General features: G+C 46.8%; 1 protein-coding gene across 1 annotated transcript; it reads right to left on the reverse strand.

Moving 5' to 3' along the window:
- Positions 1–232: 232 nt before the first annotated feature.
- TFCP2L1 (transcription factor CP2 like 1) lies at positions 233–23,697 on the reverse strand. The gene is made up of 16 exons (XM_075284702.1): positions 23,401–23,697; positions 17,335–17,483; positions 12,867–12,943; positions 12,679–12,784; positions 12,490–12,596; positions 9,917–10,069; positions 8,813–8,923; positions 8,164–8,255; positions 7,880–7,928; positions 6,250–6,303; positions 6,077–6,170; positions 5,407–5,497; positions 5,227–5,327; positions 4,275–4,417; positions 1,363–1,414; positions 233–1,271 (listed from the first exon to the last, which is right to left on the reverse strand). The coding sequence occupies exons 1-16, from the start codon at positions 23,460–23,462 to the stop codon at positions 1,237–1,239; spliced, it is 1,476 nt and encodes a 491-aa protein (XP_075140803.1). The 5' UTR covers positions 23,463–23,697; the 3' UTR covers positions 233–1,236.
- Between the last annotated feature and the right edge of the window lie 825 nt (positions 23,698–24,522).

Raw genomic sequence — 24,522 nt, forward strand, 5'->3', positions numbered from 1 at the left:
ATCAGAGAATGATGCAGCAAAAAACCCAAAAACTTCAGATGTATCCATTACATAGAAATAGCTACATATGGTAACAAGTTAGCTGACATCCGGGGATTGCTGCTCTGGGGGAATTGATGGGGTAAGTTTGGCTTCATGATAAGGTCACAGTCATATGTGAGCCGGAACATCGGAAGCCGCGGCTTGTTCAGCTTCTTGGCGGGACAGAATAAGGACTCAGTAAGACGTGACATAAACCAACAAGGAGATTCAATAAATGGAGCAGAAGAAGGCGGACAGTCCCCGTACCACGCACCCCATAAATCCTGTAAAGAGACTGTGCAGTTACACCAGCGCTTCACCCCAAGTAATGACCACCATAAGACACCAATCGGCTACACTGTGCAGACCACATGTCACCAGCAGCATTAGGGTGGGGGGCAGCGGCGTCTGCAAGGCAAAATCCCAAAGCTACAATTTACTATTAGTTTGTAAAACCTGTCACAGCAAAGGTTTATTCAGGGCAGCGCCCCTCCCCCCCATTCATCGTAAGACTCAAGTATCACGCATCATATTCACCACGTATTTAGTGTAAATCTATTGCCCCGGCCCCTGCAGTGTGCTCAATACCTTATGAGTATTAGTTGTGCAATAGATTCCAACGTGTGCAAAGCTTACAAGGAGTCTACAGAAAAAAGGAAAAATCTAAAGTTTGCAGCAATGTTAGGATTTCCCAGGTCATGTATATACAGCTCGGGCATGAACAATACATTCATCTGTGGTCTTCACAATCAAGTGTTTCAGCAGATATAGGGCTGGCGTCATCCCGTACCCCACATACAGCACCGCTGGTACACGGCACCACCCGATGGGTGTAGGAGCCAGCCGGCATGGCACATGGAGTCCAATGTATGTACAATTCCTTCTGTCAGCGAGGGGTCCTGAGAGTTTCACATGGGCGACATGAGGACAGATCCTCACACATCGGTGATCCAGTGTTAGAAAGCTTCTGGGATTTCCAGGATCACAGTCGCTGGTATCAATGCACGGACTGGATCACATATCTACATCTGTACAGATTGTCCACAAGACGCCCGCCGGGCCCAGAGCTACAAATCTAAGCATTTTATACAAATTCTGCATTTCCTTTCTAGGTTGCTACATACAGACGATGGCACCAGGAGCTTGTTCTCTGGCCACTTAGTCCTCCCGCCATAGAGAACAAAGTCCATCTTCATCCTCACAATTTTTGGGATTTCACGTAAAAATGATACAATACCCGGAGCTGGGATCTAATGGAAAACAGAGGATAGCCATTAATATAGCCAGACAGGAAAGACCAACAGAGACCACCAACCCCCCAAAGGGGCGCAGAGGACCCACCTTTCATCGTGCTCAAGAGAAAACAGGATTCATCCTGGAAGTTCTGGAGCATCTGGGGAAGGAATAAAAGACTATTAAGACACGTGACCAACTCCAGAGCTGCAGGATCATATCTGAGAGATCGCTGGCTAAAGTGAAGTTGGATATATTAGTAGCTTCACTTTAACCAGCGCACAAGAGAACACGAGCAGCCGACAGCGCAGGGAGAGGAAAAGGATTTATTTTTTATTGTCTTGTCAGATAATCAGAAAGCACTTTACTATTTAACCCCTATATGCAGGGGTGGGGGTGAGGGTTTTTGCAATTTTAATGCAACTGTTAGGAAGTTAAAAGGAATCTTCCACCCCTGTAACCCAGAGTAAGTTAGGCAAAGTGGGGCAAATGCATTACAACTGGCATATTGTACACCAATCCTAATAAACTGCATGACTGGGGCAGGGACAGAGATTTATGAAGAGGCGGAAGGAACGGGTGCAGCTTTCTACTCCAACTCTGTTTTAACAAATCAGTCAGGCTGAAGCGGGAAGAACATGTTTGGTGCAAAGGAAAATCAGACTGTGTATGCACCATGCAGCTCTCCCCTTAATGCAAGTATAGCATTTCATCTTAGAGAGCCGCACCTCAAACCCTGCAGCAAAGCACACCGAGCCCCTGCCCGACATACAGTGCTGTATCTATTACACAGGCATTCATCATATGGACTTCACACAACTCACTGGGGGGGGACATTCCTGGCATACAGGTCACAGGTCATAAACGAGGAAGAGAAGTCTCGTTAGAAATTTAAGGCAGATATTTTACAGCCCTCAAACTACACGGATAAGACAATTTGTAAGTGCAATTCATTACTAATCCTGAGTTATATCCTGTATTATACTCCAGAGCTGCGCTCACTATTCTGCTGGTACAGTCACTGTGTACATACATTACATTACTTATCCTGTATTATACTCCAGAGCTGCGCTCACTATTCTGCTGGTGCAGTCACTGTGTACATACATTACATTACTTATCCTGTATTATACTCCAGAGCTGCGCTCACTATTCTGCTGGTGCAGTCACTGTGTACATACATTACATTACTTATCCTGTATTATACTCCAGAGCTGCGCTCACTATTCTGCTGGTGCAGTCACTGTGTACATACATTACATTACTTATCCTGTATTATACCCCAGAGCTGCGCTCACTATTCTGCCGGTACAGTCACTGTGTACATACATTACATTACTTATCCTGTATTATACTCCAGAGCTGCGCTCACTATTCTGCCGGTACAGTCACTGTGTACATACATTACATTACTTATCCTGTATTATACTCCAGAGCTGCGCTCACTATTCTGCCGGTACAGTCACTGTGTACATACATTACATTACTTATCCTGTATTATACTCCAGAGCTGCGCTCACTATTCTGCTGGTACAGTCACTGTGTACATACATTACATTACTTATCCTGTATTATACTCCAGAGCTGTGCTCACTATTCTGCTGGTGCAGTCACTGTGTACATACATTACATTACTTCTCCTGTATTATACTCCAGAGCTGTGCTCACTATTCTGCTGGTGCAGTCACTGTGTACATACATTACATTACTTATCCTGTATTATACTCCAGAGCTGCGCTCACTATTCTGCTGGTACAGTCACTGTGTACATACATTACATTACTTATCCTGTATTATACTCCAGAGCTGCGCTCACTATTCTGCTGGTGCAGTCACTGTGTACATACATTACATTACTTATCCTGTATTATACCCCAGAGCTGCGCTCACTATTCTGCTGGTGCAGTCACTGTGTACATACATTACATTACTTATCCTGTATTATACTCCAGAGCTGCGCTCACTATTCTGCTGGTACAGTCACTGTGTACATACATTACATTACTTCTCCTGTATTGTACTCCAGAGCTGTGCTCACTATTCTGCTGGTGCAGTCACTGTGTACATACATTACATTACTTATCCTGTATTATACCCCAGAGCTGCGCTCACTATTCTGCTGGTGCAGTCACTGTGTACATACATTACATTACTTATCCTGTATTATACCCCAGAGCTGCGCTCACTATTCTGCTGGTGCAGTCACTGTGTACATACATTACAATACTTATCCTGTATTATACCCCAGAGCTGCGCTCACTATTCTGCTGGTACAGTCACTGTGTACATACATTACATTACTTATCCTGTATAATACTCCAGAGCTGCGCTCACTATTCTGCTGGTACAGTCACTGTGTACATACATTACATTACTTATCCTGTATTATACTCCAGAGCTGCGCTCACTATTCTGCTGGTGCAGTCACTGTGTACATACATTACATTACTTATCCTGTATTATACTCCAGAGCTGCGCTCACTATTCTGCTGGTACAGTCACTGTGTACATACATTACATTACTTATCCTGTATAATACTCCAGAGCTGCGCTCACTATTCTGCTGGTACAGTCACTGTGTACATACATTACATTACTTATCCTGTATTATACTCCAGAGCTGCGCTCACTATTCTGCTGGTGCAGTCACTGTGTACATACATTACATTACTTATCCTGTATTATACTCCAGAGCTGCGCTCACTATTCTGCTGGTACAGTCACTGTGTACATACATTACATTACTTATCCTGTATTATACTCCAGAGCTGCGCTCACTATTCTGCTGGTACAGTCACTGTGTACATACATTACATTACTTATCCTGTATTATACTCCAGAGCTGCGCTCACTATTCTGCTGGTGCAGTCACTGTGTACATACATTACATTACTTATCCTGTATTATACTCCAGAGCTGCGCTCACTATTCTGCTGGTACAGTCACTGTGTACATACATACATTACTTATCCTGTATTATACTCCAGAGCTGCGCTCACTATTCTAAACCATGTACTGACCTCTGTGGTTACAACCACAAGGATTCCAGTTGGTCCCCGTCTATAAATCTGATTGATCTGCTGCGGTGAGATTGTATACAGGTTTGCAATCTTCTCCATTAACTCCAAGACTGTCAGTTCCTCCAGGAATATCGCATGATACACTGCAGAATAAAACAAACCTTAATCTAGTGACTGGCCATCATACATAAAGATCACCGCAGCAGTGAACGAGGCTGCTCACTACTTGGAGATCCCGCCTTAGGACTATCTGGGGATAATATGGTTGCAAAATATGTTACACGTCCATCAAGATCAACCAACAGATGGGAAAGGGCAGGGCTAAAGGTCAGAGGGAAACCTGTTTGACAAGAAATACTGACCCTGACAACATCCTTACAACTTAGAAGTGAGTGGTTTGATCTGCGATCCCCGGGGGTCTCCACACCATGCCTGTATCCGTTCTCTGTGCACACTGTATGCTCTCCACATTCTAGCACCAAGCCCCATTCATACAGGTTCTAACATTAAAGAGGACCCCTCACCACCTCCACCATCTCTAGCTCTTTGCATCCTTTAATAGACGTGTACTCTAGCTCCGGGCATTCCTGAGCAGTCAGTGCAGTTAATTCTGATACCTGACATGCTAACTAGACTCTAATGTCATGTGGGTGATGAAGGCAAGGGGGCGGGGGCTGACCTCTGACATTGCCCAACTCCGATTGGATGTCTGAGTCACACCCCCTTGACGGACACCACCCACTGGACAGTAGAGAGTTAAGTTAACATATGTGCAGCTGAAACTAAATGCACCAATTATTCCGGAACAGTGAGGGCTAGAAATGAACCTTCCAACTTGTTGTTAGAGAAGAGTCGGAGTTAGTGGAGACGGTGAGAGGTTCTCTCTGACGTGCATGCGCGGTGTGAGCCATCCATCCATCCATCCGAGGGTGATCGTGGACCTGCCACCTACCACACATGGCTGAGTCGCTGGAGTCTCGTTTATGCTGCTGGACGGATCGGTTCTGCTCAGATTCATGGCAGACATAGATGGTCAGCCTAGGGCGTACATTCCTGCAGAAAGACAAATGATAGGTTCATGCCCCGCAGCTATAAGGTGTACGGCCACCGACTCCAAGACAAGGCTACCAACCTTCCTTTCATTGCATTAAAGAGCCGGATACCATCAGCCGGCCCGCAGACCTGGACAAAATCTTCTTTGGTCATCCTTAGTAAGTCAGCACCTGCAGATTGTACAATGTTACATCTGTAATCAGCCTACTGAAATGTCTACAAGGCGCGGCCACGGCAGCCTCATGTTCCACCCATCTACCCAAATCTTGAGTAACCCGAAACAGCAGAAGCCTCATTACAAGAGTGTCCTCAGAGGCTTCTCCGAAAGCCAGGGATGTTCTGCCAGGAACACTCCTGGGCCCGACAGGATAATAAGAGGTACTTGGGAAGATTTAGATCTCTTCAATCACTGTAATAACACACTGCCAACACGAAGAACATACGTGCAAAGATGTCTTCCTGCGGCGGGATTATCAGGTTGGGCTGTTCCTTATAACAAAGATATTTCACACCTCTGCCCTGTCTGCAAACATCAGTGCCTGGAGCTGGTTCAGTTACTGCCAAAGCAAATCAATGTCCAGTGTGTTATATGGAGCTGCAGACAGGTAGTGGAAACCGTCAGCAAGCTTGTAGGCAGCCTCCTAATGGCCTGGAAATGCTCATACATTGACTCCTGTCCTAAGTGTCCTGACAAGTCGCAGCTCAGTGAGAATTACTAGGACGTTCCCAAAGAGAAGAGCAGACGTTACCTGAGAAGTTGGAGAACAGCCTGCAATGCTGCGGGAACCGATTCCGCTGCAGCCACTGCTGCACCTCTTGGATGGTCGCCGAAGGCAAAAGATGCTGCCGGAAAAAAAGACAATAAGTGACGGAAGCGACAGACACGACCGCAAGGCGAGGGAGGAGATCAAGGACCACTTACCTTTCCTTTCTCCTCTGGAGTCCAAGTCTCATTAGGAAATCCAGAAATGGTTTTCTACAGAAGAAAGATATTGTTAACCACTTAGTGACCAGACACTTTACCTTATGGGAAAAGTCATACATGTAATTGTCTCTCTTTAGTGTACGGATCTGTATACAGCACATTAGCACATGGACAATAACACGAAATATCAGGACGGGTTACACATTGGTTTCATGCAGCAGCTATGGCGGCCGTCTGGGCAGTGCAGCTCTCCAGGGGACATCATAAGGACCACCAGGAGAAGACAATCACTTATGGCGACAGTCACTGGTCTTCTAGGAGTCCGCCGCTCCGCCTGCCGGGTGTCCGTGCCTCAATGTACTACATAGCACATAGAATGTAGGTCGGACATGAAGAGGGATAAACATGGCTCCCATCTAGTCTGCAGCCGCCATGTCTGTCTCACACCCCTAATAGTCCTAATACATCTCAGGCTTGAAGGCACCGATAGGAATAAGAAATAGTCAAACGTCAGGCTCCAAGTCACCAGCCGGAAAAAAAATAATGGTTGCAAATGGCCGTTATACGACACCCTGAGCGGCGGCCTGACGTGGGCACGGACAGATTTATAATCATTTACACTCATTGTCTGGCATGGATGACATCTACGTCAGCTCTGAGCTGGCCTTCATAATAGTCCCACAATGGCGATGGCGTTATATTGTGTGCGGTGAGGCGGACAGGCCGCGATATTCCCGGAGCAGAGAATCCACAGACAGGCGGTATACAGCCGAGAGGAGGTAAAAAATGACAAGAAAGCCTAAACTAGAAAGTCACACTGGATCCCTTTAAGGTTGGGGCCAAACAGCGACATTTTGTCACTTGCAAATCGCTGTAACTGCGGAGGTGTGAAAAAAAATCCAGGGCTGCCCAGAGCAACCAATCAGAGAACAGCTTTCATATTTGAAAGGCAGAATAAAGAATGAAAGCTGTGCTGTGATTGGATGCTATGGGTAACAGCAGAATACAGAGTGAAAGCTGTGCTGTGATTGGATGCTATGGGTAACAGCAGAATACAGAGTGAAAGCTGTGCTGTGATTGGATGCTATGGGTAACAGCAGAATACAGAGTGAAAGCTGTGCTGTGATTGGATGCTATGGGTAACAGCAGAATACAGAGTGAAAGCTGTGCTGTGATTGGATGCTATGGGTAACAGCAGAATACAGAGTGAAAGCTGTGCTGTGATTGGATGCTATGGGTAACAGCAGACTACAGAATGAAAGCTGTGCTGTGATTGCATGCTATGGGTAACAGCAGAATACAGAATGAAAGCTGTGCTGTGATTGGATGCTATGGGTAACAGCAGACTACAGAATGAAAGCTGTGCTGTGATTGGATGCTATGGGTAACAGCAGACTACAGAATGAAAGCTGTGCTGTGATTGGATGCTATGGACAATAAAGTTTTAGACATGATAATAAATATGGAGGACGCAGTCATCAGATGCCAATGAGGTTGTCGTTCTGGTTTTGTTGCAATATTATCACAACCTTCTGCCTAGTGGGCGGCGTTCACACCAGGCAGCCCCTCTTTGGCCTCCGTGCACTTTGTTTCTGTGTTAGAGGTTACACATTTTTGGCATACTTACATTGTTTCGCAGCACAGGAGGCTCCACCTGAGGCGTTGGGGAACAGTTGCTAAAAAAAGAGAGCAAGAAACACAAAAATAAGAAACAGGATCCAGGGCGAGCAGATGAAGCACATGTCGCTGTCCACAGGAGCGGTGCTGAAAACCTGCTGACTCAGCTGAGGCGGGAACCTCAGGAGGAACAGCAGAGGGTTCAAGGTCGCCCTCATGCAGCAAACATAGCAATGTATAGGATACGATGAACCCAAAGCCCCAACAGACAACACAGGACGACATAACACTGACCCGTCGCCGATGCCAAAGCTGTTTGGGGAACTGTTATACCCCGGAGAGGAGGAGTTGTTGGACTGGTAAGGCAGATCCGGCCATGGCGAACACTACGAGAGAAGGACATAGCAAAGTCATGTCTTCAAGGGGCAGCGCAGATAATGATCATTCATATCATGGAAAATTCTGCCACTTTCTATAAGACAGCACTAATTCAGTTCTCCAGTTCTGCCATTAGCAAGTGGAAAGAGATCTGAAAACTTGACCCAATCCTGCGGACACAGCTCGGCGCTCGTTCCAATGTATCAGGAATCCAGGACAGAAGGAGCTGGTGGACTTGGCCGGCGCTTTACACAGCAATGCAAGTGCACAATGCACAGAGTCTACACTGACTCACTGCCACAAACACAGACGGCGAGAAAATCAGGACTCATTTTAGAACCATACAGATAATACAAAAATGATACTACAACTATAATCTACTCCAGTTACATCTAAAGCTGCATAAAGAGATTTTCTTGCTGTGGTTGGCAGCAGGTTTATGTACAAGCGTCAGTAAGACCGACCTAAAGAGAAGCCATAACTGCTGGGCTCCCACAATGCACTGCTGTACAGATCTGGATGTGACCTGAGGACAGGATAGGATACAACGCTGCTAAGTCCTCACCTCGGTCAGCATGGTGGTCTCATAGGACGCCTGGTACTTCTCTCTATCCAGTGCTGTCCGTTTTTCGATCTTGTCCCGATCGGTCTTCTGTTTCCGGTCTGCTCCTTTTGGCTACCAAAAATGAAAAAAATTGAAAAAAATTACTATTTCCAGTAGGATTTGGCTTCAGATTTGGATACAATGTATCAGTTTCTTTAACCTTATATGTTACTTTAATTTTTAATGTTGCAAAGAACAATTTGTTCTATATAATAGATTAGAGGGGACAACCAGATGAAAGCTAACGGTTGTCACAGCCACGCCCCTTCATCAGCAAATAACTAAGCAGCCAATAGGAGCCAAGCACACAACCCAGAACGGAGGACAGGACAAAGTTCACACAACTCTACTATGGTTTGCAGTTTTTGGCAGAGTAACATTATGTAAGTGAGGACAGGAATGCCCCCCTCCCCCAGGACATGCACTGCCGTGAGGTTTCTTGCATTTGGCTGAAGCTAAAGTGAAACCTGGAACAAGTCCAGAAGAACGGGCGACACCAAAGCTACACAGCCTGCAGAAGAAGCAGATTTGCAGGCTGGGATCACAAGTATGACAGGCATGTGGCTGACATCTCCAGGCTCAACTTGTACACATACTTATACACTGCGGCCAAGAATGTGCTGATGTAGACAAATCCGAAAAAGTGTATAAGAACACTGCAAATACACAACATGAGCTTGTAAACACACCGCAGAATCTGCAGCGTGAACCTACCCACGCATACTCCAGAGCAGCTTTCATAGTTCTGCTGATTGCAGGAGTATTTACTGCGTGTGATGGCTGCAAAGTGCCGGCACATAATGGAAGTTACCAGAGCTACACCCAGAAAGTGAACCAGGAGAAAAGCTTGAAGATTTCAGCTCTGAAGCCTGCAGAAAAGTGTCTGCAGCTCTGTAGTACAGGGTGTATGTACAAAGTTACTCAACAGTTACTAAAAATGGACCTTCCGAACAGGAATGACATCTGGATTTCTACACTGAAACGTTTAACATTTTACATTGACAAGACAATAAATTCAATATAATATATCACTCGGGGAGACAGCACTGAAATTCCAGCAGTTACCTTGAAGACCTTGACCTGGCAGCTGGCCGAGTGCAAATGATCCGTGTATTCTCCATTCTCGTTCTGTTTAAACGTGTCAATCTGGATCCGAAATGGAACACCCTTCTCTCCTCCATGCTTCCTAGGTGTGAACTCTGTGCTAATGCAATTCACCTATAGAAATAGAAGAAGAAACAAGAACCGTACTGAATTACCCAAAGATGATTTCTAATCAGAAAATAAACCTGAATTCACATCTATATATATGTAATGAACCTAAATAATGAGCAGTCACTATAAACTGATATTACATTACTTATCCTGTATTATACTCCAGAGCTGCGCTCACTATTCTGCTGGTACAGTCACTGTGTACATACATTACATTACTTCTCCTGTATTATACTCCAGAGCTGCGCTCACTATTCTGCTGGTTCAGTCACTGTGTACATACATTACATTACTTATCCTGTATTATACTCCAGAGCTGCACTCACTATTCTGCTGGTACAGTCACTGTGTACATACATTACATTACATTACTTATCCTGTATTATACTCCAGAGCTGCGCTCACTATTCTGCTGGTGCAGTCACTGTGTACATACATTACATTACTTATCCTGTATTATACTCCAGAGCTGCGCTCACTATTCTGCTGGTGCAGTCACTGTGTACATACATTACATTACTTATCCTGTATTATACTCCAGAGCTGCGCTCACTATTCTGCTGGTGCAGTCACTGTGTACATACATTACATTACTTATCCTGTATTATACTCCAGAGCTGCGCTCACTATTCTGCTGGTGCAGTCACTGTGTACATACATTACATTACTTATCCTGTATTATACTCCAGAGCTGCGCTCACTATTCTGCTGGTGCAGTCACTGTGTACATACATTACATTACTTATCCTGTATTATACTCCAGAGCGGCGCTCACTATTCTGCTGGTGCAGTCACTGTGTACATACATTACTTATCCTGTATTATACTCCAGAGCTGCGCTCACTATTCTGCTGGTGCAGTCACTGTGTACATACATTACATTACTTATCCTGTATTATACTCCAGAGCTGCGCTCACTATTCTGCTGGCGCAGTCACTGTGTACATACATTACATTACTTATCCTGTATTATACTCCAGAGCTGCGCTCACTATTCTGCTGGTGCAGTCACTGTGTACATACATTACTTATCCTGTATTATACTCCAGAGCTGCGCTCACTATTCTGCTGGTACAGTCACTGTGTACATACATTACATTACTTATCCTGTATTATACTCCAGAGCTGCGCTCACTATTCTGCTGGTGCAGTCACTGTGTACATACATTACATTACTTATCCTGTATTATACTCCAGAGCTGCGCTCACTATTCTGCTGGTACAGTCACTGTGTACATACATTACATTACTTATCCTGTATTATACTCCAGAGCTGCGCTCACTATTCTGCTGGTACAGTCACTGTGTACATACATTACATTACTTATCCTGTATTATACTCCAGAGCTGCGCTCACTATTCTGCTGGTACAGTCACTGTGTACATACATTACATTACTTATCCTGTATTATACTCCAGAGCTGCGCTCACTATTCTGCTGGTGCAGTCACTGTGTACATACATTACATTACTTATCCTGTATTATACTCCAGAGCTGCGCTCACTATTCTGCTGGTGCAGTCACTGTGTACATACATTACATTACTTATCCTGTATTATACTCCAGAGCTGCGCTCACTATTCTGCTGGTGCAGTCACTGTGTACATACATTACATTACTTATCCTGTATTATACTCCAGAGCTGCGCTCACTATTCTGCTGGTGCAGTCACTGTGTACATACATTACATTACTTATCCTGTATTATACTCCAGAGCTGCGCTCACTATTCTGCTTGTACAGTCACTGTGTACATACATTACATTACTTATCCTGTATTATACCCCAGAGCTGCGCTCACTATTCTGCTTGTACAGTCACTGTGTACATACATTACATTACTTATCCTGTATTATACTCCAGAGCTGCGCTCACTATTCTGCTGGTGCAGTCACTGTGTACATACATTACATTACTTATCCTGTATTATACTCCAGAGCTGCGCTCACTATTCTGCTGGTGCAGTCACTGTGTACATACATTACATTACTTATCCTGTATTATACTCCAGAGCTGCGCTCACTATTCTGCTGGTGCAGTCACTGTGTACATACATTACATTACTTATCCTGTATTATACTCCAGAGCTGCGCTCACTATTCTGCTGGTGCAGTCACTGTGTACATACATTACATTACTTATCCTGTATTATACCCCAGAGCTGCGCTCACTATTCTGCTGGTGCAGTCACTGTGTACATACATTACATTACTTATCCTGTATTATACTCCAGAGCTGCGCTCACTATTCTGCTGGTGCAGTCACTGTGTACATACATTACATTACTTATCCTGTATTATACCCCAGAGCTGCGCTCACTATTCTGCTGCAGTATCAGTACGGTTGTATATTTTCTGTATACCCGGTGATCTGTAGGTAACGTTCCCCACATACAGTTGATCGCCTATATAATAGATCCCTACCTGAATGAACACGGAGGTTCTCTTGCTGGGATCCCACAAGAACTCTACCGTATTCAGCTGTGTTGGGCTGGAGCGAGGATCGGATATTCCGACAGATAGCGGGATGTCTGTGCGGGGATATTACACTTTATGATTTCCGTGTCACTTCAGGACGGTATTACATTAGAAGTTATCACTGACTCCACAAACCTATCTCAATAATGCGATCTCCAGGACGGTTCCATCTCCAGCTTTCTAACTGCTGATGTTCCGTGTACTGCAGGCGCCGGTCATGGAACGCTACACGTATGATGCTCTACAATATGAGAGGAAGGAATCAGCCACTGCCTGGATGTCACCGCACAGAACTACACAACTCATCGTCCGCTCTCTCCTACCTTGATGAGTTTACTGCTCAGCTCTTGGAATTCTCCCAATTTCCGATTGTCCAGGAGGCGAATCTCATAAGACTGTCCTGGAACAAATCAGACACGAGCGGGCTCAGACCTCGTTAGAAATATTTGTGGATTCATTAGACAGATTAGGTCACATTCCCTGAAAAGTCACACGGCTGCTTCTACTATGAGAGGAGAATATTCATATGGATGGCATGCAGCCTCTAGAAGTGAAATACACAGGACACAACTTGTACAGCACAGAGCACATCTGCAGGCAGCCTCCGCACACGCCACGAACCCGACCACGTCATAGGAGCACGGGAGCCTGGAACGTAGTGTAGAAGGCTCCCATAGCAATGGATTCTGGACACGTCACCCGCCCAGGAGATGCCCTCCATTCACACAAGCACCAGTCTCACACATTATAGCACACCAGATATCAGAGGCAGAGCCAAGAACTTACATTGGGGAGGGGGCAGGGATGACGTCAACCATGTGACCCACTGGTGGCCAATAGCAGGCTCATATTCAGCGCTAGCACCAAATCAAACTGAGAGGCAAAAAAACCTTAATAGTGAGGCCATAAAATACCCATCAGCCACTCATAGCTGGCACTGCCCAAGTCAGGACGCACGTGTGACCCTTTATCTGTACCCAGTAGTAAACAGCCTGCGGAGCAAAATGTTCCAGGTAACAGGCTATTCCACCCATCAATGACAAAGCAGTTGGCAATAAAACGCTGGATGCCTAGTAATTATACAAGCAGCGAGCAATTACTGTGTTTCCAGATCAGCGGCCAAGTCCTGTGCCAACTGCTGTAATGTGAGATAAGATGGCAGGAGCGCAGGACTAGCATCTGCCTGGTAGGAGCCTACCTGAGAACGAGCAAGACGACACAGGACACGTTACAAGGAGAGTCTCAGGGGCAAATAAAAAAAAAATACAGTTTATTCTTACAAGTTCCCACCTAAAGTCATACAACAAGCAGCGGCGGGGATAGCGTGCCGCGGCAAATTACCTGCTGCCAGAACTGGGACAAACCAGCTCGTAGCTCAGCAGCACAGTCCTGTCTGACAACTGGTGGCCAAAGATACAATGGAACAAGCCGTAACCAGGAATGCAATGTAATTATGTACTCCTAGTTACAATGTATCCATGACCACTGGTTGTTACATTGTATCCCTAGCTACTCTTTAGTTACAATGTACATACAGAAACAAGCAGTAACTATGGATACAATGTAACAATCAGTAGTCAGAGATACAATGTAACAATCAGTAGTCAGAGATACAATGTAACAATCAGTAGTCAGAGATACAATGTAACAATCAGTAGTCAGAGATACAATGTAACTACCACAAACCACTAATACATTGTAACAACGGGGCAGCAAATAGGAACCAGTGAGCGCACTCTCATCTCCAAGGAGAACTAGCCCTGAACGGGGGCAGAGAGCGGCCAATCCTCAGTGATCGCTACATGTAGGTGGAGGACGGGACTGCGCGGTACACGACAGCGCCAGGTATTATACAGCACATGCAGTCACAACATGATTTAGTCACACATCCAGTCCAATCACTCCCATCAGGCAATAAATACCCCCATGAGGGCCTCAATGTTACTGCCGGCAGCTTTCAGCTCATCCCCCGTGTAACACACACGCTCCAACCATGATTCTCCAATCATATCAACACGCAACACAATAAAGAAAAAAAAAAAAAGAAAAAAAAAGTTACTGATTTCTAGTCATGGTCTATTCTCATAGGGGTCATACAGCTCTGGATCCCTACGAGCAGGAGAATGGACCCTCCTCCGGTATATGACTCAATGCAAATAGGTAGATGGAGAAAAGCAAAATAGATACCTGTGAGAAGGGAGTAATTTTAGCATCACCTCCATATGTTGTACATCAGGACTTTCTCTACCCGCCCGCCTACACAAAGGTAGACGGGTGCAGGTTTCTGAGTATCACTCAAGCGGGCCAATTCTTTCTCAAGTACAAGCTTTTCTCCACAGGGAAACAGGTGAAAGAAAACAGGTCAGAACTGGGAAAACAAAAGACTCCCTCAGATATGGAACACAACCAGACAAAAATCATAAAGAGCGGACGATGGCGAACGGTCCTGCAGAGAGAGGGGTCAGGTCATACACATTACACGGGTCCCCAGAAATGACTGAACGTGTACGATGTGCCAGGCTCTGGAGGGGAGGCCATAGGTCCCTTTCTGCAGTGGCCAAACATTGGAGGTGCCATTCCTCGCGGCGCTACGCCAGGAGGGAGTCTCACTAGTGTCAGATTCATTGATTTCATGTTCACGTCTTTCGGACATGATACTTCTCTGGTCACATAGTAAAATTGCAAATCTGTAACAGAGAACCCTGAAGAAACTCCGATTTAGACTAATTTAGGTACAATGGTGGGCGAAAGTTTCGTCATCCTCCATACCTGGGGCCGCCTCTGGCTCGCCACCACTTGTGCAGCTACTAGTCACATTATAGCTCCACAAGCCGGTGGAAAGCCAAAGGCTTCAGACCCCATAGAGACAGTCATTGCTGGGGAATGTGGATACCGGTGACTATCAGGCCTGATACTGGAATGGGATATGACAACTTGGTGCCAAGATGGAGTCTCCTGCAGGTAAACCTCCGTGCAAGAAGGAAAGATTCTCCACGTCATCACCAACTCATACATATCCGTTCCATCTCATGAGAAACGACTAGTAGCCATAGGTCACATACACACTAGAGGAAATACAATGACATGGTCCTGGACTGATCCACCTCCATCCTCACATGTACAGAATCCAACTGCACAGGTGATCCTGCCGCTCAGACCTGGCGTGGGCATCGCTAGGCTTGTTCCTTAGGAGTTTATTGGGTGTCTAGAGGCAGAGGCCCCCCATACAAGCTAGAGAGCACCAAACAAGATGGAGGATGGGGATAGGGGATCTGTGAGTCTTCTCCACCTGTGGGGATGTCTCATACAAGGTGTTCCTTCAAAAGCCACAGGAAACCAGAGTTATCACATGGAGGAAAGCTCCGGACAGCGATGACATTGACTTCTATACTCTGCAAATATTAGTCCGCTCCACTGCCATGTGCCGGATCTACGCTGCAGCCATCTGACAATTACAATGAATTCACACAATTTCGGCAATCCGTTCATCCAATCCGATCATCTGAATGAGGTCGTTCTGGCAAGACGTTCACCATTTGGCTTTATCTGGCATTTTGATGTTGTGGCTCCTTGGCCCCCAATCTTGGGCCCTAAACATAAGCGCACGCCTGTCACACCAGCTCTGATATCATCTAACCGGACGCTGAGGCTTAGCTAGTGACAGGTTGTGTTATATTGATATTGGCTCATGGTGGAGAAAGCTGCAAGTGAACCATGAAGAGTTAATCTGCAGCGGCTTCCAATACCGCGGTCATTGAGCAGGTTGACTTGCGGCTTTAGAGATCAGCGCTGGCGGGGGAAGCATCAGGACATGGGAGCCTGGAGATGGAAGTGAGGCAACAACTGTACAGAATACAGAATCTGAGCGGTCCCTGCAAATGAGGGGCGAACCCTGCAATGTAGTGACAGCGTCACTAGGACAAGTCACATGGAATTGACTTTGGGCGATATAATAACATGGCTAATAGTAAAGACCTAAAGTTCTGCTGAACTAGAAGATGGAAAAATCGTATCTCCAGCTGCAAGAAAAAGTTGTGAATCTTATTAGAAAGCAGTAAGTGAAGACACAGAAAATACAGGCAGACATATGGGGCTGAATGCACCAACTAGAGGAGTCCGATCACTGCAAGGAGCCTATAGCTGGGCAGCGACAGGAGGAACTATTGAGTAGTAATGACTGCAACACCAAACCTCGTGTCTTTATACAGCTGTAATTGATATGTAATCAGGTCAGCATCGCTGTAGGCAGGGAAGAGGTCTATGGACACCCCATGGGGGTAGGCAGGGCTCCATAATGGCTGCTATAGAGGGTGGTTATTATACGACACTAGTGGGCACATCTGAGGAATAATTCTATTAAATAGTGGGAGACATAACAGGCACAAGCAGAAGACGGGAGAGGCGCCCAATATACAAACCAGGGATGTCTGCAGCCACATTGACTACATGCCCAGCAATCTATAACCTATGGAAGGCCAAAAAGCTGTAGTCTAGAGGGAATATCCCACCCTATAAAGTAGCATGTGCAGTACTGGGCGTCCATGGAGGGCAAGTGGACCCTCCTTATATCAGCACTAGGGGGCGCTAGGAGATCAAGGCTGCAGGGCGGCTCCTGTTCCATCCACCTTAGTAGGTGCGAGAAGCCATGTCCTTCAACAATTCATGCATAAAAGGGTTAAATCCTGCAGGTGCGGAATAAAAAGGGTTAATATCATCCAAACACATCATGACATGTGGTCATTACACTCCTCTATGACATGCACACCAGGTGGGGGCGCTCCGGCCTCTTACCTTGGTTGAGATAAGTCAGGGTCTCTTCGTGCAGTTTGACAGCGGGGGAAGTAGCTGCACATAGGACATACTGGAAAGGGGACGGCTTTGCATCTATGGGCAGATGGGGGTGTTCTTCTTGCTTAAATATCGGTATAGTAAGGACGTCACTAGAAGGGAGAAGAAGCAACGTCAAATCCCCAGACCCCACAATACATTCTATATACTTCTCTGTATCACAAGAAGGGAAATTCACATTACACGGACACATTATAATCTGCCATGAAAGTTTTAATAAACTGCAATTCCTTCATCTTCGATCTTCTCACAGCCAGTGGCACGCCATGCAAGGAACATAAAACATTCCCAGCCCCACCGCCCCGGGGGTAAGGAGGGGGTCTACGGGGAGCCAAAGACTCAAGACTGGGCAAGAAACTCTGCAATCCGCTGAGCTAAAAAGCCTAGAAAGCCAGATATGCACAGACTTAATGATGTCATCGCTCGGCCCAAACTCCCCAAATTTCATTTAGCCGCTCTGCAGAGCCGGGCCCTTACTCAGCAAGACGCTGGCAGCCCAAAACCTAATCCACTTTATTATGCAGATCCGACGCTACAAGAACATTCACAGCATTAATCTCCCGGCTGGATCCCATCGGCTTTAAGTTTGCCGTCTCCCCCCCTTCACACTCCAAGGTCTGCGACATTAGCAGAAAGTTGACTTTCCGCATAACTTGTATAATCCAGAACATCATGAAGATTGATGTCGCTGCCCATGTGTAAATTAAACACGTTTCACGAAATGTGACTCCGCTTGTCAGGATCGATCCGGTTCAAACAAGAGCTGAAAATTAAATCACCCAGAATGCAGCGGGGCCAGCACTCCCTGACCGGGTGACGTCAGCACCCACCGCATTTTACTGCTAAACTCCCACATTTAGGCACGCGACGGAAAGAGTTAAAGGAGAAGAGCACCAGGCCACGACAAAACTAGAATTCTAGAAAATTTCGATTCTAGGAATCGTATAAAAATTTTTTTTTAAAGTCGCCAATTAGGCACCAAAAAAAACCAAGACGTGTCCCCAAATATTCAACATGGAATTCTCATGGCGCTGAAGTATAATCCATCTATAGGATGAGGAACAAGGCCAACAACCAAAGTGACAAGACCCCGAGCGAGGGCAAGATCTGAGCAGAGGCCGACACTCCACAAGACCTCGTTCACACATCTTCCTCCAAGGACGCGTGAGGACACTATTCACAGACCGGGCCTCTCCCTGCCCGGGCTCCGCTCACTTTATGTCTGTCTGGTTTGGTTTTTCTTGTTTTTGTTTTAAAATTGATTTAAAAAATTAATAAAAATAAAACCAAAAAACCCCCCAACACAGCCGTCTGAATAAAGACATTGAAACGAATGAGCGCCTGGTGTCCGTACTGTGCAGCAGTGTGAATAAGGCCTTACGCCGAAGCCACATGTGCTGGAACAGCTGCGCTTCTTTGCCTGTGTCTTTTTGAGTGAAAGCCAAGAGTGTCTTCGAAAGGCAATGAGGAATATAAAGGAAGCGCTGACGCGTCTCCCTGCCAAGGACAAGTCTGGCTTTGGTTCAGAAAGAAAACCCAAAAAGAAAAAAAACCCCGAAAACGTCCGTCCTCAGTCTAAGGTAAGACCTGACACCGCGGAGCTTCTGCTGCAGATTTTGAACATAGCATTCAATCCGCCCCTGACTTTGGCTCAAAAAACGCAGCAAAATCTGCAACACTATAAAATAAAAACAAAAAAAAAAGATTCTTTTCACAACGTGGGGCCTTATCCTAAAGCTTGGAGTATATGGCGGAGAACTGGGTCACGTATGTGGAGATGCCGAAGCACAAGGCTCTTACACAACCGTATCCCTGGGTCAGTGTATCAGATTGTATGCCCAATGCCACAAGGCTGGAGATCAGCGCTAGGATCCTTCTCGTCATTTAGGAGTCTCTTTTGGTTATTTCAGGATTTTCTCCAGGTTTCTCTCTTGGATTTCGGGGACGGTCCTACATTCTGTGAAGTTGTCACATTATAGGCTGGCTCCATTGTTCCTATAGTATCACTTAGTGAGGAATCTATAAGAGCTCCAGTCTGGAGGTTCAGAAAGTGACCCCGAATCTCTAAGTAGGTCCATTACGCCCGGCCAGGTTATCGCCCATTTATGCAGTACATGATATGGAGATCGCTGGGGGTCACAGACTGTACAGTCTACACGTCGCTGTATTCTAAGGGTCCTACTCATAGGTGAGGATTGTTACAGGATGGATTTGGGGCTCAATACCCCACATACTGAAACTGTCTCATGTACTCTGTACCCCCTCCCCATATTACATGAGGTCATATATGTTGCTATACACCATGTTCTCAGGACAACTTGTAAATGCAGCACGATAAGAGTAGACAGATATTGATTTGGCGCGGGGGGGCATTTACTTCTCGAGCCTTACAGGTGACACCACAGAACCAAGTCTTATTAATTTACGCAGAACCCGAGCAGAGCACTGTCTGACATCTTGTTCCAGGCAGGCACCAAACTATTCATGTTTATTACACAATAAATATTCGTCTTCTGTGGTCGCTGGAATATCCCGACCTCTACATGTCCTCGTAGAACAGGGCGGGCGGCGTGAAATGCGCTTCTTACCACAATGTTCTATTTTGTCTTTCATGTTGGAGAACATTATACGGTGTCAGGGAGACATGACCAGGGTGGTTATCAGACAGATCTTGCTCTGTGGGACACACGAGGTGACGGGAGGTCATCCTGCATTTCAGGTCATGGCAGACGAGGACACAGACACTGGCAGCACACAGAACCCTGCCAAGTCTCCTCAGCCCAACGGAGGATGAAGGACAGAAATAGATCTGGCAATAAGCATGGAAAAGTCAGGCATCAGCTGCGTCAGCCCATTATCAGCAGCGGCCCGCACAACGGGTGACGCTCCAGCACAGGTCGCCTCTGCAAGGGGCGTTACATAACATTAGGGGGAATACACAGACGTCTACCCAGGAACGGGGGGGGGGATTCATTAACACTGAGCACCTCGGAGACCACGGCTGGACCCCCCTGCAGATACTGAGCTACCCAAGTACCAATGACGCCCAAGTCTGTAGAAACTGTGTACAAGGTATAATGATGGGGTCAGCACTCCAGGCTGTGGGGAACTACAACTCCCAGCATGCTCCATTCACTTTTGTGCTGGGAGTTGTAGTTTTATAAGAACTAGAGCGCTGAAATGTACTGATATGTCATATAATGGGACAGTGATGATTTATGAATAATAAGAGAACCTGTGGCCCCTCTAAAGAAGGGGCCCGGATAGTGCACTGACACCTACTGCTATGCCTGGTGAGGTACTGATCACAGGGGTTCTGTATACAGAATATATATTATATACACACACATACAGTATATAGCAAAGTTTTACCAATTGCAGTTAACGTGAACTTCTGCAGCGTGAAGACAGAAGACGACAAGATAGTGAAAAGTCACTGGAAGAAGAGATCTCAATAACTTAGCATTGGTGTTTAGTGTCTTGTCTGATCAGATATCTCACCGCAACAATATAACCAATTACAGAAGTTCAAATAAATTCTGCTACATCCATCTATATATGTATGTGTGTATGTACGTGTGTGTATGTATGTGTGTATATGTGTGTATGTATGTTTGTATGTGTATGTATGCATGTATGTATGTGTGCGTGTATATATATATATATATATATATATATGTAGGGTCCACGAGAGGGAGAGTAAAGGCTGTGAATGACCTACGCAGAGGTGCTCGGAGCACACTGTACAGCAGGGCAGAAATAAAACATTCACTTCATTCCACTCAGTTAATACTAGTATGGCCGTGATCACGTCTCACATGGACAGACACCCAACTTTTCAAGTGTCCTGAACTGCAGAACCAGGGTCTCGAAAGCTAAACATTTGGTTCTTGCTAGTGTCCAGGTTTATGTTCTTTGGGTCTGCTTGGTTACCCGAAATAAGGAACCCCAAACTGCTTAAGCAGTGGTTACCCGCGGACCCCATAGACTGTAATCATTTTTATTGCAGGACTTTTTCAAGCGGAATGAGGGACAGAATCCCCGAACGGTCTTCAAGCGCAGGTGTGAACAGAGCTTTATTAGACTGTTTTAGTGCAGTTATTTGGACAATCGCAGAGACATTGACTAATATTGTACTAGATGTAGGTGCGATAAGACAGGAAGAAACCGCACAAAGTTTATCAGAGCGCTGCTCGCGGTGCGTTTTGTGTCAGACGCTTCCTAACACCACCTTTAGGTTGATTTATGATTGGCACAGACCATTAATAATTCTGCATGTTCTTCACTTCACCGCTCCAAATCTTCTAGATACTTTTCAAAACTGAATCTAATGATGAGAAAAATCCATCTAGAAGCTTAGAGCAAAAACTCTGACTCGCCATGGTGGTCACCGGAGCGGCGGTCAGCGGGATTCACTTGCTACAGCACCCTGGAGAGCAACGTTCACCTGCCGAATCTGTGGCCTGAGTGTTTGTTTTACAAATCCGCCCTATCGACCCTGGAGAATCTGCACTTGTGATCCTGTGATATTTGCTCAGGCAGGTCAGGGCCCTATTCCATATATATATATAATATATATACACATCACAATAAGGTCATAGGATTTCTTCTAGTGATCTGTGGATATAAAGGAGCCTCAGAAGGCAACAAAAGGAATAACCAAGACCCAAAGGGATCAGACATACTGAAGATCCCACAGGTCACGTCGCTTATATCTATATACATTATGGCACATTATTGATCCAAGATTACCATTATCTGGACAGGACAGATTATTGACCCAAGATAAAAAGTTGCTTCACAACATCTGCACTAAGCGGATCTGTAATCCCAGTAAGAAGGGAAACCAAACCAGACAAGGAGTCACATTATCCAACCTAATAACCAACGAGCTGAGGATTCACATCATCTAACCAAACACAACCACAAATCCAATGGGTCCCATCATCCAACGCAACATGAGCACCGAGCAATGGGGTCAAATAATTAAAACAAACCAAACACGACCATCAAGCCAAGAAGTCATGTTATCCAACCCAAACACCAGGATGAGAGGTATCACCATCTAATCCAATACAGTCACTGAAAAGAGGGGTCACATCCTCCACCCCAATCACTGAGCCGAGGTAGGGAATCATCTAACCAAACACAATGACTAAGGGGTCACATTATGCATCCGAACACCAAGTCAAGAAGGTCACGTCATCTAACCAAACCACCACTGAACTGAGGGCTCAGATTGTCCAACTGAGTGAATTTTTCTGGCACGACTGCTGATGAACTGGACTCATGACGGCCGGGTGGACAGAACATCTATACAATGAGACTGGATGAATCCTCGGAGAATCAACTACCGGGCTACTGAAGGTCTTCTGGAGGAGACACTATATGGAGAGTCTGATGGCTACCATATTACTTCCCATTATAACTTATTTATGACCCTGCGATATGTAAATGAATACGGACTAAAGAAGGGGTTAATAATAACCAGAGATCCCCATAGTGGGCTCCAGCAGGCGGCCATTGTATTCAAAGTCACATTACCGGAGGAAAAAGTCACCCGTAACGTTACATGGACTCAACGGCAGACGGACATGACACAGGTGTGAACACAAACTAACTCTGCTTACTGTCTGTGAATGCAGAGCAGGAGGTTCTACTGAGCAGACTGATACACTGTAACAAACCATCAGCACAGAGACATGAGTGCACATTGTATATACTGGCTTCAGTAGTAACCATCAGCTGTGAGAAGTATCAGGGCTGCGCAGATGGCAAAGATAGAAGGCTGTAGAAGAGATTATAGAAGGAGAGGAGAAGCCTGGACACCGAAACTACGGGCCCCCCCCAGACTACGGGCCCCCCAGCCAAGGGCCCCCCCCAAACCACGGGCCCCCCCAGACCACAGGCCCCCCCCAGACCACGGGCCCCCCAGCCAAGGGCCCCCCCCAAACCACGGGCCCCCCCAGACCACGGGCCCCCCCCAGACCACGGCCCCCGGGCACTCACCGCAGGTAGCTTCCACTCTGGTGCTGGTTGTAGTGCTCCGGCTGTGTGTGCCAGAAGAGCATTTTCAGCCGACACTGCGCGACTACAGATCCAGGAGCAGGACAGAGACCCCGAGCACAGCGCCCCCTTACTATGCAGGCAGCAGCAGAGCGTCACCCCTCTAGCAGGAGCCGAGACCCCAATACATACCGCCCGCTAGTTATAGCAGCGCCCCTCCTGTCATACCGAGGACGGCACTAAGACCCAGCACAGCCCTCTCCCCTCCCGCAGATCTGCCCCTGACTAAGCTGCAGCTGCCGGGACACTCAGCGACTGCTCAGCCCCTGCCCGGCCCCGCCCTTATATACCCCGGCCCGCCCCCCACGCTGATTGGTCCGCTCCGGAACGTCAATCATAATAGAGCTGCTGAAATGCGTGACGTCCGACGTGAGGGGCGGAGCCTGCGGCGTTACCTGAGAGAGATGACTGAGAAGAGAAGAGGCTGAGCGGTGAGAGAGGAGGGAGGCTGAGCGGTGAGAGAGGAGGGAGGCTGAGCGGTGAGAGAGGAGGGAGGCTGAGCGGTGAGAGAGGAGGGAGGCTGAGCGGTGAGAGAGGAGGGAGGCTGAAGAGATGGGAGGCTGAGCGGTGAGAGAGGAGGGAGGCTGAGCGGTGAGAGAGGAGGGAGGCTGAGCGGTGAGAGAGGAGGGAGGCTGAGCGGTGAGAGAGGAGGGAGGCTGAGCGGTGAGAGAGGAGGGAGGCTGAGCGGTGAGAGAGGAGGGAGGCTGAGCGGTGAGAGAGGAGGGAGGCTGAGCGGTGAGAGAGGAGGGAGGCTGAGCGGTGAGAGAGGAGGGAGGCTGAGCGGTGAGAGAGGAGGGAGGCTGAGCGGTGAGAGAGGAGGGAGGCTGAGCGGTGAGAGAGGAGGGAGGCTGAGCGGTGAGAGAGGAGGGAGGCTGAGCGGTGAGAGAGGAGGGAGGCTGAGCGGTGAGAGAGGAGGGAGGCTGAGCGGTGACAGGTGGGGGGAGAGGGGGGAAGTCTGACTGGAGAGATGGTCACACATAACTCACCCACCTGTCCTAGGTGAGGGGGCTCCTGCCATCTTATCTCCCCCCTCACCCACCTGTCGTGTCCTAGGTGAGGGGGCTC

The sequence above is a fragment of the Leptodactylus fuscus genome, chromosome 8, assembly GCF_031893055.1.
Source record: "Leptodactylus fuscus isolate aLepFus1 chromosome 8, aLepFus1.hap2, whole genome shotgun sequence".
NCBI lineage: Eukaryota > Metazoa > Chordata > Amphibia > Anura > Leptodactylidae > Leptodactylus > Leptodactylus fuscus.

Bases quoted from the DNA above. Each gene is read 5' to 3' on its own strand.
- TFCP2L1 (XM_075284702.1), bottom strand. From the start codon at position 23,462: ATGCTCTTCTGGCACACACAGCCGGAGCACTACAACCAGCACCAGAGT. The intron at 17,484-23,400 runs GTGAGTGCCCGG...TCTCCCTTCTAG, and splicing joins CAGAGTGGAAGCTACCTGCG to TGACGTCCTTACTATACCGA. The intron at 1,272-1,362 runs GTGGGTCCTCTG...GTTTTCCATTAG, and splicing joins TCTCTTGAGCACGATGAAAG to ATCCCAGCTCCGGGTATTGT.